General features: G+C 41.3%; 2 protein-coding genes across 2 annotated transcripts; both read left to right on the top strand.

The window, feature by feature from the left end:
- The first annotated feature begins 805 nt into the window (after window positions 1-805).
- On the top strand, window positions 806-3743 carry LOC138973869 (M-protein, striated muscle-like). Its single transcript, XM_070346567.1, has 5 exons — window positions 806-940; window positions 1658-1954; window positions 2309-2611; window positions 2855-3157; window positions 3424-3743. The coding sequence occupies exons 1-5, from the start codon at window positions 811-813 to the stop codon at window positions 3741-3743; spliced, it is 1353 nt and encodes a 450-aa protein (XP_070202668.1). The 5' UTR covers window positions 806-810.
- A 28-nt stretch (window positions 3744-3771) lies between these two features.
- Window positions 3772-7783, top strand: LOC138974745 (immunoglobulin superfamily member 22-like). The gene is made up of 3 exons (XM_070347471.1): window positions 3772-3799; window positions 5085-5384; window positions 7575-7783. The coding sequence occupies exons 1-3, from the start codon at window positions 3772-3774 to the stop codon at window positions 7781-7783; spliced, it is 537 nt and encodes a 178-aa protein (XP_070203572.1).
- Window positions 7784-15848: the final 8065 nt, after the last annotated feature.

The following is a 15848-nucleotide window of genomic DNA, read 5'->3' as shown; positions in this document are numbered from 1 at the left end:
TCAGGGATGAGATTCTTCCGCCAATTGGCGGAATTCCGCCCAAAAGTTCGTTCCCAGGACCATTTTTCTGAATCGTCTAAATCCGTTGAGAAAAAATGGGGGGGGGGGGGGGTAGAGTAGTTGTTGTGGTTCCATTGGATTCGATCTGTAAAGTCCTACCTACAACCCTAAAGTCGATTTTCCAGATCAAATCTCCGATAAAATAATGACAACATAACCTCCGTATCGAAGGAAGTGGACCTTCGACCCGAATATGAACTTTCCATTTGGGACTAAGTTTCCCTTTCACCGAGTGTCTTCATTCCGAAAATTCATGAACGGGCCGATTCAGCTGTCGGCTTTAGCCTGCTAAACAAAGATGGCGTCGGTGAGAACATTGACGGAAAGCGAACATGTTTATGAGAATTGATGTTTTGTTTAGTTTGCACTGGTCTAGAGCTGATATTCAGGAATTGCAAGCATTAACTGAACTTGTATGTGCATCTTAACTGTTTTATCTTTCACAAGCATTTGACAACCTGTACATTTGCTCATAATTATTTTGTAATGGAAACAAATGTTCTGCAGAGTTATGTTGATTTTATGCACACTGTTCTTGCCAAAGTGCAGTAACACTCCTTTGTGGTTTTTCCAGAGCCACCATCCAGACCACAAGGACCCATCAAGGTCCTGAGCACCACCAAAACGTCAGCCACCATCGAGTGGCGCGCTCCAGAGGATGACGGAGGCTTGCCGCTTTCAGCTTACGTGCTGGAGAAGCGCGAGTTCCCTCGCTCCACCTGGAGCCGTGTGGACAAGATCAGTCCCGACATGACCAGTAACACCATCCAGAACTTGACCACTGGGTCAGACTACTTCTTCCGTGTGATGGCAGAGAACAAGGCTGGGCCCAGTCCACCTCTGGAGATGGACAAGCCTGTTAGGATCAAGAGTCCTTATGGTGAGTTGGGGTTAAGGAATGATTTACTTTAACTCGGTCTCAAAGCAGAAATGTCAGTATTGTTCAATGAAGAGCATTAAATCCTGGCATGAAAATGTATTGATAGGAACAAGGGAAGTTTAACTAGATTTAGAACCGGCACGGTTGGCCTAGTGGTAAGGCGTCCGCCCCGTGATCGGGAGGTCGGGGTTCGAACCCCGGCCGGGTCATACCTAAGACTTTAAAATTGGCAATCTAGTGGCTGCTCCGCCTGGCGTCTGGCATTATGGGGTTAGTGCTAGGACTGGTTGGTCCGGTGTCAGAATAATGTGACTGGGTGAGACATGAAGCCTGTGCTGCGACTTCTGTCTTGTGTGAGGCGCACGTTAAATGTCAAAGCAGCACCGCCCTGATATGGCCCTTCGTGGTCGGCTGGGCGTTAAGCAAACAAACAAACTAGATTTAGGCAGCTTAAACAATAATCTTGATATACTATTTTTCTTTTCAAGTTGAACAGAGAAAGTGCAGCAGAGAAATAAAAATCCTTGAAGTTTTGTTGCCAGAGTCATGCATGCTTTAATTTCCACATATTGTAATGATCGTCTAGCCTCATCATTAAAATGCGATCATTCGTGAAACTGAACTTTTCACTATCCCATTGTCATTCAATGCTCCCCAGGTCTTTAACCAACAGTACTTCAGCATTCAAACTCTTATCACACAATTTTCTCTTGACAGATGTGCCATCAGCACCAACAGGCCTGCGCGTGTCCAACGTCACAGATAAATCAGCAGATGTGTCTTGGACCGCTCCGGACAGCGACGGTGGCACGCCCATCACCAACTACATCGTTCAGACCCGCATCATCCCTCGTTCCACCTTCACCACCGTCCAGGAGACGACAGAAACCAAAGTGACCTTGACCGGCCTTGTTGCGGACAGCCAGTACATGCTGCAGATCATCGCAGTCAACGCTGAGGGACAGAGCCTGCCTCTGCAGTCCAGAGAACCCATCTGCCCAGAGAAGATCCTCAGTAAGTGTTTGAAAAGTCTCTTTTCATAAGAAGAAAACCTTTGAAATAACTGGACTGCGAGTGTTTGCAAATATGGAGCAATAGCTGAAGGGATTGTGATATGTCAGTAGAGTTTGAGAAATGTGGGTCTTAATAGAGAGAGAGTCCTATAATGGAGGTGAATTTAGTGACACTGTGAAGAAAACATGTGAGCAATTCAGGTCTTGTAGTAGAGGGAGTCTCATATAATGGAGGGTCTTACTAGAAAGGTTCCAATGTAATATTTTCTTTCAACATTGGTCTACTGTCTCTTGTCTGAACGTATGTGTCTTAAACATATTGATACAAAATTGACTAATGTTTGTTAAACTTTAGGTGTTCCTGATGCACCAGCGTCATTGCTGATCAAGAACATCACCAAGGACGGCCTGACCTTGGAGTGGACCCCACCAGAGAACGATGGCGGATCCAGGGTCCGTCGCTACATCATAGAGAAGTCTCTGAAGGGCACAGACAAATGGGAGAAGGTCACCACAGTCGAGAGCTTCAGAACTCGGTGCACTGTCGCTGATCTGGAGCGAGAGAAGGACTACTTCTTTGCTGTGTCCGCAGAGAATGATGTGGGCATTGGCGAAAAGCAGAAGACAGCCAAACCAGTGAAAATGGAAAAGCCTATCTGTGAGTTGAATTGCAATTTCAGTGACGTTGTAGATTGAGGATTAGTCAGCAAGCATTGTTGAATCAGTTTAGCGTTGTTACAGCTAGTTCTCACATCAAACTTAAAATATCATTTTGCTTTCTGATGTGCAATCATTACTTGACTCCACAGGTATATTTTTTGCATGACCCAACCTGTCAGTTGAAAAAAGATAAGGCAACCAGTGACACACTTACTAAACCACCCCACTTTTCTCTCAACAGTCCCACCATCACCGCCTACAGGCCCTCTGGTGATATCAGACGTGACCAAGACCAGCTTCAAGGTCACCTGGAAGGCACCAGAGAAGGACGGTGGATCTCCAGTCACTCACTACTCTGTGGAGAAGCGCGAGACGTGGAAGACAAGCTGGACGTTGGTGGAGCGTGTCCCTGGCGACCGTCTTACCTGCGACCTGCTCCTTCTGCAGGAAGGACAGGACCTTGTCGGGGTCAAGGCCGAGAACGTTGCTGGAGAGTCCAAGCCTCTGGAATCGGAACATGCCATCACACCAATGAGTCCTTACAGTGAGTATGCTTTTTATTCTGATAACTTTTAATAACTCCAAGCTTTTCTTGTTTTTGTGTGTGTTTATTTAAGGAAAAGAAAGACATGAAGGTTTACATAATAGGCTCAAAACCAAGACTTCGTGACATATTTTAAATGGCTGTGGTTGAAGACATAGCTGGAACAACAGAATTTTATCATTTTTCAAGTCTCTAAACTTGCTTTTGGCCCACACAATATGTAATTCCATAGCTATAAACTAATGAATCTCTCCTTGTCTCTGCAGAGAAACCATCAGCCCCAGAATCACTGACAGCAACAGACGTCACAGAAACAGCAGTGTCGCTGAAATGGAAGCCACCTACCAGCGACGGAGGACTGCCGATCAAGTCCTACATCGTCGAGCGTCGCGACAAGCACTGGGGTTCATGGGTTAAGGCCGGAACCACCAAGGGCACAGTGACGACTTTAGATGTGGATGGCTTGGTGACTGGACAGGAGTACTACTTCCGTGTCTCTGCCGAGAATGAGGAGGGAGTTGGGCCAGAAACTGAGATGAAGGAGCTGGTCAAACCAACAAGGGAAGCTGGTGAGAATGTCATTTGATTTGGTTTTGAACTGTGGAATTTTTGCAATGGTTGTCCTGATTGATGGAGTCCAATGTAGGGAGCAAAGACAATACAATAAGCATGGTATTTCAAGAATTGATACACAAGTTTACGATTAGAACACAACAATATTTACTCTGTTTCAATTGGGCTGCACAAGTTTACAATCACAACACCACAGCAATAATGTCATTTACAGCAAAAAAAGATAAGTCAGCAGTTGTCTTTTTTCAGTAGAGCTGTTCCAATATTTAATCATTTTGATACAAATGTTAGTGGAATCAACATCTTTGTTGAATGATATGGTTATTATGCCAGTATATAGCTATTCTGATGAACACGTGGGGGAATTCGGGGGCTGTGATTGGATAGTCTCTTCCTATCATCAAAGCATATTGCTGCCGAAGTCGGCCATTTTACTCAATATCCAAAAGCATATTGAGTAAAATGGCATCCAAAAGCATATTGAGTAAAATGGCCGACGCATGGTTCTGGTTTACACATCTGCACCACGCGGCGATGTTTCTATCGACAACAGCATACACTGACAACTTGAAATTCTTCTCGGGAATGTTTTTCAGCTTTACAAACTTGAAATTCTTCTCGGGAATGTTTTTAAGCTAAGTTACAAATGTCGATAGCAAATTTCCAGAAGCTGCAATCTGAAGCGACCTATCTCTGATTCTAGCAGACGATCTCTCCAATGTTTAACACAAAATCAGCAAACTCTCCTGTCACATAGAACGTCCATTGTATAGTGCAATGTTGAAATGAAGTTACTGGTCTGAAACATTTAGTCGTTTCTTCTGAGACAATCCTTGTTCTCTTATCATCTGCAGATTTACCGCAGTCTTCACCACGCGAATTCCCAACAGAAGTCAGACTTTCGAACATACAATATACGTAGGCAAGCATGATACGTCATGACGTCATATGATTCCTAGCATATTGACGTAATGCTAAACATCCGGTTATCTCGAGTTTTCTCCGTAATACATGTCCGTGGGTTTTTCAATGTTCGGTTATTTCCGTGGCTTCATGCGGAAAGGGAACCATCGTCTGCACTCAACGAAATGGACCATTCTGGTACTTGTTGCTGACAAAAACATGATTTTAACACAGAATTTAATGTCAGAATAGCTATATAATCGCTATTGTGTTTTCATCGTAGCAATAGGGTCCGATATTTAGACTCGAACAAGTATAATGCGACTCGTCTTCGACTCGTCGGCATTATACTTGTCTCGTCTAAATATCGGGCCCTATTGCTACGCTGAAAACACAATAGCTGGTAATGATGTACTCATTTTATTGACCATCTATCAAACATATCTTCCAGTTGTTCCTGAACCTCCTACGGGACCCGTCTACTTCAGTCACTTGGATGCAACAAGTGTTGTCCTTGACTGGCGTGCGCCTCGAGATGATGGCGGTGCCCCTGTGCTTAACTACCGCATTGAGGTGTCGCAGAACCAGGAAACCTGGACAGAGGTGACCATTGTTGATGGTGACTTGACCAAGACCAAGGCAAAGAACCTGGCCACAGACAAGAAGCACTACTTCAGAATCTTCGCCATCAACAAAGTGGGAACCAGCAAACCGCTTGAGTCGGATGCTGTTACACCAAAGAGGCCTGTTGGTAAGTCACTGTGTCCTTTTTTTTTATGTCAATCTCAAGTTGAAAAAGTCTATTTAGTTTAAAAGCAAAATGTTTGTCAGCTTGCGAAACTCTGTACAGTGAAAACTGTCAAATACGGTCACTGGACTTAGCGGACACTCGCAGAATACGGACAGTCAGTCTCGGCACGGACTGCTTTACACTGTAAAACACCTGTACGTTACGGCCACCTCGGCATTACGGACGCGGACACGTATTTTGGGTCCATAATAAGTCATATACCTGCTAAATACGGACATCCACAGCAAGCTGGGAAGTTCGATCGACGAAGAAGACGATAAATCGATCAGTTGATATTAGTCGGTATCTGAGCAGCTCTCGCGAGACACGCTATTTGTTATGCTTTGAACATCGCGAGAACTTCGAACCTTGGCTTGTGCAGCTCGCACGAGATCGTTGTACCGCATGCTTTGCTATGCTCTGAAGTTTGCGAGAGATTACGAGAGCTTGGAATACTGATAGAGTCTATTCTTGGTGAGTGTTTTAAGTCGACGCATTTGATTGGCTGCTAGAGTTCCAAGGCAGCCAATCCAACGCGTGGAACGTGTTCGGCGGAACGGAAGTGAAAGTGTATGAGTGAATGTATCTTCTCTTCGAAAGAGTGATTCGTGTTTAACAAGATGGCAGCAAGAAATTCAAATTCAAGAAAAGGAAGAAATGCGCTGACTTTAGAACAAAGGATAAATGTTGTCAAACAACTGGAAAGTGGGAAATCATGCCGAACGATTGCACAAGAGCTTGGGTGTGGGAGAACGCAGATTTCGAAAATCAGCGTCGATCGGGAAAAAATAATGAAGTTGTGGGAATCGGGAGACGGACGTGCTGACCAGAAATGGGTTTCGAAGAAGACAACCGAATACGAAGAGCTAAATGACGCCGTGTTCGAGTGGTTTTCAACCAAACGTGCGAATCACATTGCCATCAATGGTCCACTCAGACAACGCTGGACAAATTCTTTCAAAAGCTGATGAGTGCAGAATGAAGTGAATGTGAATGTGTTGTATGAATGAGATCCAGTAACTTTTTAACAATTTAAATTTATACAGTTGATATGATAAAAAGCTTTTAAACTTGTTTTACAACAGTCAATATTAAATGTTTCTCTGTTTAATCTAAACAGCTTCTGTTTTTCTTATAAATGTACATGTACATGTGCAGTACTCTCTCTCTCTCTCTCTCAACTTGACTTTGTCGCGTTTACTTGCACCTGTCTAATAAGGACACCTGCAGAATAAGGACACTTTTGTCTGGTCCCAAGGGTGTCCTTATTTGACAGGTTTTACTGTACCGTATTTGACGGATTACAAGACGCACCGTTTTATAAGCCGCACCCCCGACTTTAAAAAAAAAAATTGGGACGAGCCACGTATAGGCCGCGTCACTATATTAGCCGCCGTCGAAAAAAATATAATCAGATCGTGTCAATCAATCAAAACAACCAGGCAACGAAAGTACGGTATTTGGCAAAATCGGCTCCGAGAATAAACAAGTGAAACAAAGAAGAAAAGTGATAAAGTTTGAAGAAAAATATCACACACACAATTTGTAACCAACACACACATGTAGTCCCGCCCGGAATAAGCTTTTTTGGGATGATTTACGACTTTTGCGCACATTTCGAGCAGACGAAAACACAACATGGCGGCTCTCGCTCCTCCAACTATCGCGAGACACAAAAAAACGAAATCTCGCACGCGCGAGATCCTGATACATCCGATGTTTCTCTGTACGCTATCTTGTCACGACGACTTGTTGACAAACGAAGATTCGCGAAAGAAAGAGAAAAGCGCCGAGTCTTGAGTAGAGAGCTAATAAAGTACCGGTAATCGCTAATCGAGCGAAATGAAAATCCGCGGCGACTTCCATTAGGTGAATGCTATTCAAGTTTAGGTAACGTTTTAGCCGCATCTTTTTATAAGCCGCAATGCGATTATTTTTGAAAAAAAGTCGCGGCTTGTAGTTCATCAAATACGGTACTTTGTGTTGTACTTTGTATTTGTATGTATTATTCTCTTTTCTGTGTTTGTGTTTCTGTGGTAAGTCTTTTTATGCCATACATGATGTCTCATATAATGCTTCCCTTTAGAGCTTCAAAGTTATCTTTTGTTGTTTGTAATTCATCTTAATGAAATTTTCATGTTGTTTTCCTAGGACCACCGGGAAAACCAGTGGGACCTTTGGAAGCAAAGGCCATCACCCGCGACTCTGTCCAGCTGGACTGGAAGCCACCTCAAGATGACGGAGGCTTGCCCATCACTGGCTACATCATTGAGAAGCGTGAGGCCATGCGCATGACATGGAGTCGCGCTGACAAGACCACAGACGACGAGGACACTGGAGGGACTTGTCACTGGAGATGAGTTCTATTTCCGTGTGGCAGCCGTCATCAATATTTTCATATACATGTAAGAACAAAACGTGTTAAGACTGGTGTTGTGCATCTAGTTTGTTCAATAAATGTCTTTCTATCTTCAATGGTTTTGGGTAGATGAGATAACAAGAGAAGGATATGGGCATTGGAATTACGTCAACATTTCGAGCATTGTCACAGATGAAACATTTACTGCAGGGTGCTCCTGATTAACAAACCGAGCAAAACTGAAAATTATTGAAGAGAAGACATGTCTGAACAGTTTATAAAGAGACAAGTTTGCAATCATTTGTGAACACCATTATTGTATGGAGGAGTAACTGTTCCCCTACCCCCTAAGAAGGTATTTCTGTCCGTCAACCACGTGAGCGATCGCCACAAATCGAGGCATCACTCGCATTTCAGTTTGGACACACCGGCTGATTGCAAATGCACAGTACGTGTTTCGACACTGAAACGTGACGATTGAGCGTCAAAATAGTTTCTTAAAACAGTCGAAAATGGAGTTAAATGTGACTTCAACACTCAGTGGCGATCGCTAGAGTAGCGATTGTTACTAGACGGACACTAGAAAACCTCAGAAAATGTAATTACTTTGCGATTTTTTTAACTGAAAAACTGTTGCGGTCTTTTTCTGTCGAGCGCGAGCGTCAACGTAAAACAACGTGACGTCACTTCCTCCCCAAACGGTTAGTTTTTGAATGAAAAGAAAAATGTGGCGATCGCTAGATTGTTTAGACGGATTGGATCGCAACTTTGAAACTCGGGTCACCGTGCGTCGATCAAGGGCAAATTGACCTCGGCAACATTATAACTCACTTCAAGGGTGCACAAACTTGTATTTACAGTATACAAAATTAGGTAAACTTGTGTTTTTGTCCTGTGAAATCACAATTAGTTTCGATGCTCTTGATATCGCTATGCCGACGGACAGATCCGAATCCCCATACATTTTTTTTTGCGGAGCTAGTATAAGTTAGAATTTGTGTTATGGATATCGATTGTTGTTGAAAAACAATCATTTCAATGTGTTCTGGCACTCTCAACCACCACAGCATTGATACTTGTGCATGTGTGTGTTGGAATTTAGTTCTTTGTTTAGTGATGCTGTGGCAAAAGTAAATTCATCCATCCGTATTTTGACGATCGCCACCATTCACACGCACATAAATAAACACATTATCAAAAATTTCAACTTTTATTTTCAAAAAAGTATTTAAACAACAACTAGTTTGCATGTTAATACAACAAATACAGCAGATTCTCACAGATATGGATTTAAAAGACTAAACAAATCTGAGACTATCAAAATGGCCTGATACCATGAAACCTGCCTCAAGCAAAAACACATAAAAAGACTCTTTTGTGCAATGTTTTTGCCTGTGGATCTTTTAATGGGTAAAAATGCTTGGGGGAAAAAAATTAGTAGTCTACCACAACGCCCTAGTTCTCTCAGCCGGCTGCTGATGTTGCCCCTGGTATGTTCTTCCACATCTTTTTTGTAGAACAACCTGGAACCAAACTTGATGATCAGACTGTCATTTGCTATGACTCTCATGACGGCGTCATCTCTCATTCTTCCAACAACAGCTTGAAAGAAGGCACTGTTCTTTTCTTTTCCAATGGGAAGCATGTATGATCCTACCTTGGAACACTCGCCCCACTTCAAGTGCTTACTTGGATCTGGATTTTGTGGACAGTTGTGCAAATGCTTACTCAACAGGGACTTGGCATACAGCCCTTGGCAAAACCTGCAGGCTGAAAGTTGACCTACCTGGCGACCTGCTTTTCTGTACTTTGGAATGACTGTTCCGGACTGGCCTTCCAACACATCATAGTTGTGTTTATAGTCTCCCTCATTGAGCAATCTTACAAACCCGTTCCTTCTCTCTTTGGATCCTTTGGGAAGTCTCAAAACTGCCGCCACATCCGCTCCGTGAGCATGGACCTTTGTCAAATGTGTCGACATTTTTACTACCATTTTTGAACAAAATTTGCATGAATGTTTTTTACCCCATTTGTTTTCCTGGGGAGCTTTTTCTGCAACATGTAAAGGATCAGCTCTAGATTTGTCTTGTTTGCAAGGTGTAACTAGGGCAGGATACATTACGCTATCACAGTCGGAGTCAGACTCATCAGTCTCAGGCTGCACAACTTGGTCGTCATCAGGATCCCTTTTACTTTACTTTATTTGGTGTTTAACGTCGTTTTCAACCACGAAGGTTATATCGCGACGAGGGAAAGGGGGGAGATGGGATAGAGCCACTTGTTAAGTGTTTCTTGTTCACAAAAGCACTAATCAAAAAATTGCTCCAGGGGCTTGCAACGTAGTACAATATATGACCTTACTGGGAGAATGCAAGTTTCCAGTACAAAGGACTAAACATTTCTTACATACTGCTTGACTAAAATCTTTACAAACATTGACTATATTCTATACAAGAACCACTTAACAAGGGTAAAAGGAGAAACAGAATCCGTTAGTCGCCTCTTACGACATGCGGGGTGCAGAGAAATAAGGATGTGGAAAAGAAGACTTTTGGTAAGTGAAATAAAGGTGATGGATCCGGTCAGGTAGAAATAAGACAACAAGAAAAGAATTGGAAAACTGCAGGGAATAGTAGGGAGAGTTTTCTTGGAAGGAAATATAGGTGAAAGGACTGGTAAGGCAGAAATAAGACAAAAGAAGAGAAGTAAAGGGGTGGGGTAGCTCTGTTTAAACGCTCCCGCCGCGTGAAGGCGACCCCATGGGAGCATCAGGGTCCCTGTCAGACACCAGCTTGGAGCCCCGTTCACCCTCCACGCCAGGCCCAACTTGATCCTCGTAATCATCGTTTGTTTGTTTGTTTATTTGTTGCTTAACGTCCAGCCGACTACGTAGAGCCATATCAGGACGAGGAAGGGGGGGATGAAGGGGGCCACTTGTCAAGCGATTCCTGTTTACAAATGCACTAACCCATTATTTGTGTCCCAGCAGGCTTTAGTAAAACTAAATTAATACCTACTGGAAGATTACCAGTTTCCAGTATGTTAAAATAGGCTTAACCTATCTACTGCTGGACTTACATCAGAACACTAACAGATTAAACTATACATGAATCGCGAGACAAGCGACAAGAGAAGAGATTTTTGGAAAAAATACAGGTGAATGAGCAAGAAGGCAGAAAAAAGAAAAGAATTCATGAAGAAAAAGAGAGCATGACATGAAAGAGGAACCAAAAATCTACCTAACAGCAAACTAGAAAGCTCCTGCGGTTCCAAAAACAGTAGGGGCCTTTAATTTCATAACCGCAGTGCCCCACTGCGGGACGTAATCATCGTCACCTGAAAAGAAATAAATCATATTTTTCAGATAACTTTTCTTTTCATCCTGATAACAATGTCACCATGGAACCCCTACAATTGACTACACTACATGGATTAAGGGCAGAGGTGGCACGGAATTTTGATCCAAAATGGTCCCATGATGTGATTTGGGTTTTTATCATTTTTAGGCAGTTTGAACACCCTAGAATAACTGCATGATGTTTATTTTGTCAATTTCATCCTCTTTTTTCAATAAAGTGATGATTTGCAAAGTGAATGAATGCTAAAAATATGCAGACTTATAACAAAAATCGATTTTTTCATGGCAGAGCAGCAGCAACATGTCGATGAGTTTGTCAAAGTTATTGCATGCAGCGTACTCAGCGGGAATTTCCGTTTGTTGACGATGTCACAGTCATGGAAATAAAGCCCACAAGAGCTGGCGAACGCTACTTTCACTTGCAAAATGTTCCATATTTGGAAAGTGACCTTTACCTTTGAAAATCTATTCGCTGATTGGTCATTTCCAATAACTTTCAGCCGGGAAGTAGTTCTGCGCATTCGCGCGCACCACATCCGCATAAACACGCGAACCTTATTTCGAATCGGTTCGACGTCTCAAACAGCGATATTTCTCCCAACTCGGCCTCTAAAAGATAAATTCGGCGGGTGTCTATCATGCAAGAGGCAGGGGAAGTTACAACTTGCGGCAGATCGAGCAACGAAGAAAAATAAGCTAGCGGTCGGTGTGAATGTCGAGTCCACGACGCCTGAATAACAGGTACAGAGGTAGGACGTCAGGCCTTGTTTATCTCACATAAACTCCACCTTGACTGTCCCAGTTACATCCTAAAGTACTGCTAATCGAACTTCGGACCCATCTCCCACTCATGTATCTCATTCTTGGTGAAACAATGATATTTTGACTTAGATATTTGCTTCGTTGCAAAATCCAACTTTTCTCATTCAAGGAACGCAACAACTAGGTGCATTTTCCGGTGAATCAAATGTTGGGCTAAATCTTTTGGATTTCATCCCGACTCTATTTCACCAATAAGAAATGTATATTCTTTTCTCCCTCTAGATCATTGAATCCCTTGAAATTGTCAGGGAAACATTATGTCTAGAGTTTATTTTGGCAGAAGCCCGACTGACGTCCTGCCTAAAGGCAAAGTTCCATGAGTTTTGGAAAAAATAATGCTTACTTCGAAGCAATTTCCGATCAAAAATCGGCCACTTTTTGTGCAATGGAAACAAGAATTAGCAGAAACCACATGTCTGCTCCTGCGATAAAACTGAGAACATCAAGAGTAGCAAGTAAAATTCCACACGCCTTTTTTTCAGCTGATCATAATCATTGTACTTGATGTTTCATTGAGTGTTATAGCAACAGTCTGATGTCCATATGTGCAACTTTGGACTGATAGGGGATTGTGAAGAGCACTTGGAGTATAAGAAAATGTCAGTGAAAAGTACCCGCATGCACACATACTCTTGGTTTGTCAATCTGTCTTCACTGTGCGCAGCAAAACACTTCACAAACTTTCAAATGCAATTTTCTCAGAATGTGATTTTCAAGGACGGTAACCACACGGCGATGATCTATCTGCAGGTTTTATTAAATCTTACATTCTTATGTTATAATAATTATGAAAGTCACGGCATTGTACATCAAAAAAGAAAGTTGATTTGGCTTGCAAATCTCATCATGCCATATTTAATCTAGCATTTTCCTGGAATATTGTTTTCTTTGATTTGATTTTGACAGACTGTGACACACCTCTAATGAGGAGTCTTAATTTGAAAAAAAAATTCAATCTTTATCTATTAGGGCAAATTCTGTTGAAAAGCTCTTTTTATGCTATTTCTTTGATTGGTTTTTGACAGTGTGGCTAAAGTGTTAAGCTGTCGGCAAAAATCTTATTTTAAGTGGGTTATTTTTGTATTTGATTTGCTACAATGAGGCAGTATTCCAGGGAACACCCTAATAGAATGGGTTTCTGAAAAATGATGAGGTTACAATTTATGCCTCCAGTTCTTATGTTGAACAAGGCGTGTGTGTATGTTTTAATTTTTAATTTCTCAGAAATTAAAAGTAATTACTGTTACAAAAGGGCAGGTTTGTACATAGAAAGTAAAAAGACTTCTCTTCACTCTTTGGGATAATAGAGAGATTAAGAAGCACTACCACATTCGTTTCGTTGGCATTTTCGGTTGTAAAACGTCACACCTTTTTGAGTACACGTGACTTCCGATCTCTACGAACAGAAATTCGCTTCGCCAAGAGAAACGAAATTTGTAGAATTGGTCATTCTGACGAAAGTGACTTCGGTCGCGTTTTATATTCGAATAGTCATAAAATATGCCTACCTTGTGTAATCGATGTATGCTCTGACATCTTTAGGCGCGATTTATCATTGAAATGTTTTTAAAAATCAAGTTTAAAAAGCCGTAAAGCAGGCTTGAATTGGGTAAGTGAGTGACTGAGCAGACGAAAGAAATTTCAAGATGGCGACCCAAACATCAGGCCGACTCAACTTTTCAGTCGGCTGGTCAAGCCGCCTAGAGGAGAAAAATGCATGAAGCAGTTAAAGTTTATGATGTGTTGAGTTGTGGCCTGAGTATCTGATGCGTTTCAGCAGAAGTGAGGCAGCTGGTATTATCTGATCGACACTTCTGAACCGGTGCGACCAGCGAAACGAAATTCTTCTGTCCTCTTAACCGCTGTACTAGCGACACATGGTGTTCCCCCGCCGAGTGTCTTTTGCAACCACGAAAATGCCAACCATATGAATGTGGTAGCCCTTCTTAAAGTCTCTAATGTAAAAAAAAAAAACTAAAAAAAAAATGAGAGAGTATGATTGTAATGTTCACTAAAATGCATGACTTAAATTTTAGTTGCTTTGCCTTGAGAATCTCAGCATGTTATTTGTAAGCTAGAATTTTGCTGAAATATTAGTTTCTTTGATTTTTGTTTTGTTTGTGTTATCATTTTGCTTTGTTTATTATTTGATTTGCTACAATTAGATTTATTTGAGTGAACACCCTGTCAGAATGGGTTTCTGAAAAATAATGGGGTTACAATTTCTGCATCCTATTTTCATGTTAAAATAGACGTTAGTATGCAGTTTTGATTTTATCCAGCTTTTTTTCTGTGAAATTATTTGTAATACTTATTAAGGGCAGTATTGTACATAGAAAGTAAGAAAAGAAAACACAACTCTTCACCCTTTGGGATATGTACGGTTGAAATGCAAAACTTACATTTCAGTTGACTTGGCTTGAACATCTCGCTGTGTTATATTTTAGCTAGAATTTTGCTGAAATATCATTTTCACTTTTTTATTTTGAAGGACTGTGTCACACGTCTTGGCGGGAAAATCTCCTATCTTAATACTGTGAGGGGAAAATCTGTTTAAAATTAACTATATTTATGTAATGTTTCTTTGCTGTTTGAAAATATGTAACTAAAGTGTTCAGCGGTCAGCAAAAATCTTATTTTAAGTTTTTTTTGGTGTATTTGTTTGATTTGCTACAATAAGGGTGTGCATTCAAATGAACACTCGGCCAGAATGGGTTTGTGAAAAAGAATGTTACAGTCATGCATCCAATTTCTATGCTGACATTTTTTTGCATGGGTGTTTCTTTTTTTAAATAAACTTCAATCAATCTTATGTTTTTAGTGATAATGTGATAATGTGTATACACATTTAGGGCTGTTTTTCAGTATTAATAACATGTTCTGTTTGATTAAGGGTATTCAGCTGGTATTTCCTTGTTTTTACTACCTATTTTATTCATGTTTTTATTACTTTATTAGTGGAAGAATCTGTTGTAATGTATGTTTGATGGTGTATGCTTTTAATCAAGCGTTGCTGACTATGAATGTAGATGTAAATGCTTGTATAACTGTGTTTGAATTTTAAATGTGTCAAGCGCAAAGAGCATAATTGTAAAGTTATGATGTTGCGCTATATAAATGCTCATTTATTATTATTATTATTATTATGTTCTGTGAAGCTATTTTTAATGTAACTTTTTGTTTGTTTGTTTCTTTTTTTCCCTTTTTTTGGTAGTTTCCTACTATTCACAAGACACTAGCACTCTTTAGTGGTGGTTTTTGACTCACATGCGAAGCAAAAGTGAGTCTATGTACTCACCCGAGTCGTCCGTCCGTCCGTCCGTCCGGACGTCCGTCCGTCCGTCCGGACGTCCGTCCGTCCGTCCGGAAAACTTTAACGTTGGATATTTCTTGGACACTATTCAGTCTATCAGTACCAAATTTGGCAAGATGGTGTATGATGACAAGGCCCCAAAAAACATACATAGCATCTTGACCTTGCTTCAAGGTCAAGGTCGCAGGGGCCATAAATGTTGCCTAAAAAACAGCTATTTTTCATATTTTTCCCATTTTCTCTGAAGTTTTTGAGATTCAATACCTCACCTATATATGATATATAGGGCAAAGTAAGCCCCATCTTTTGATACCAGTTTGGTTTACCTTGCTTCAAGGTCAAGGTCACAGGAGCTCTTCAAAGTTGGATTGTATACATATTTTGAAGTGACCTTGACCCTGAACTATGGAAGATAACTGTTTCAAACTTAAAAATTATGTGGGGCACATGTTATGCTTTCATCATGAGACACATTCGGTCACATATGATCAAGGTCAAGGTCACTTTGACCCTTATGAAATGTGACCAAAATAAGGTAGTGAACCACTAAAAGTGACCATATCTCATGGTAGA

The sequence above is a fragment of the Littorina saxatilis genome, linkage group LG8 (genome assembly GCF_037325665.1).
Source record: "Littorina saxatilis isolate snail1 linkage group LG8, US_GU_Lsax_2.0, whole genome shotgun sequence".
Taxonomy (NCBI): Eukaryota; Metazoa; Mollusca; class Gastropoda; order Littorinimorpha; family Littorinidae; genus Littorina; species Littorina saxatilis.
The sequence above is the reverse complement of the archived record's forward strand: the minus strand, read 5'-3'. Positions and strand labels throughout refer to the sequence as shown.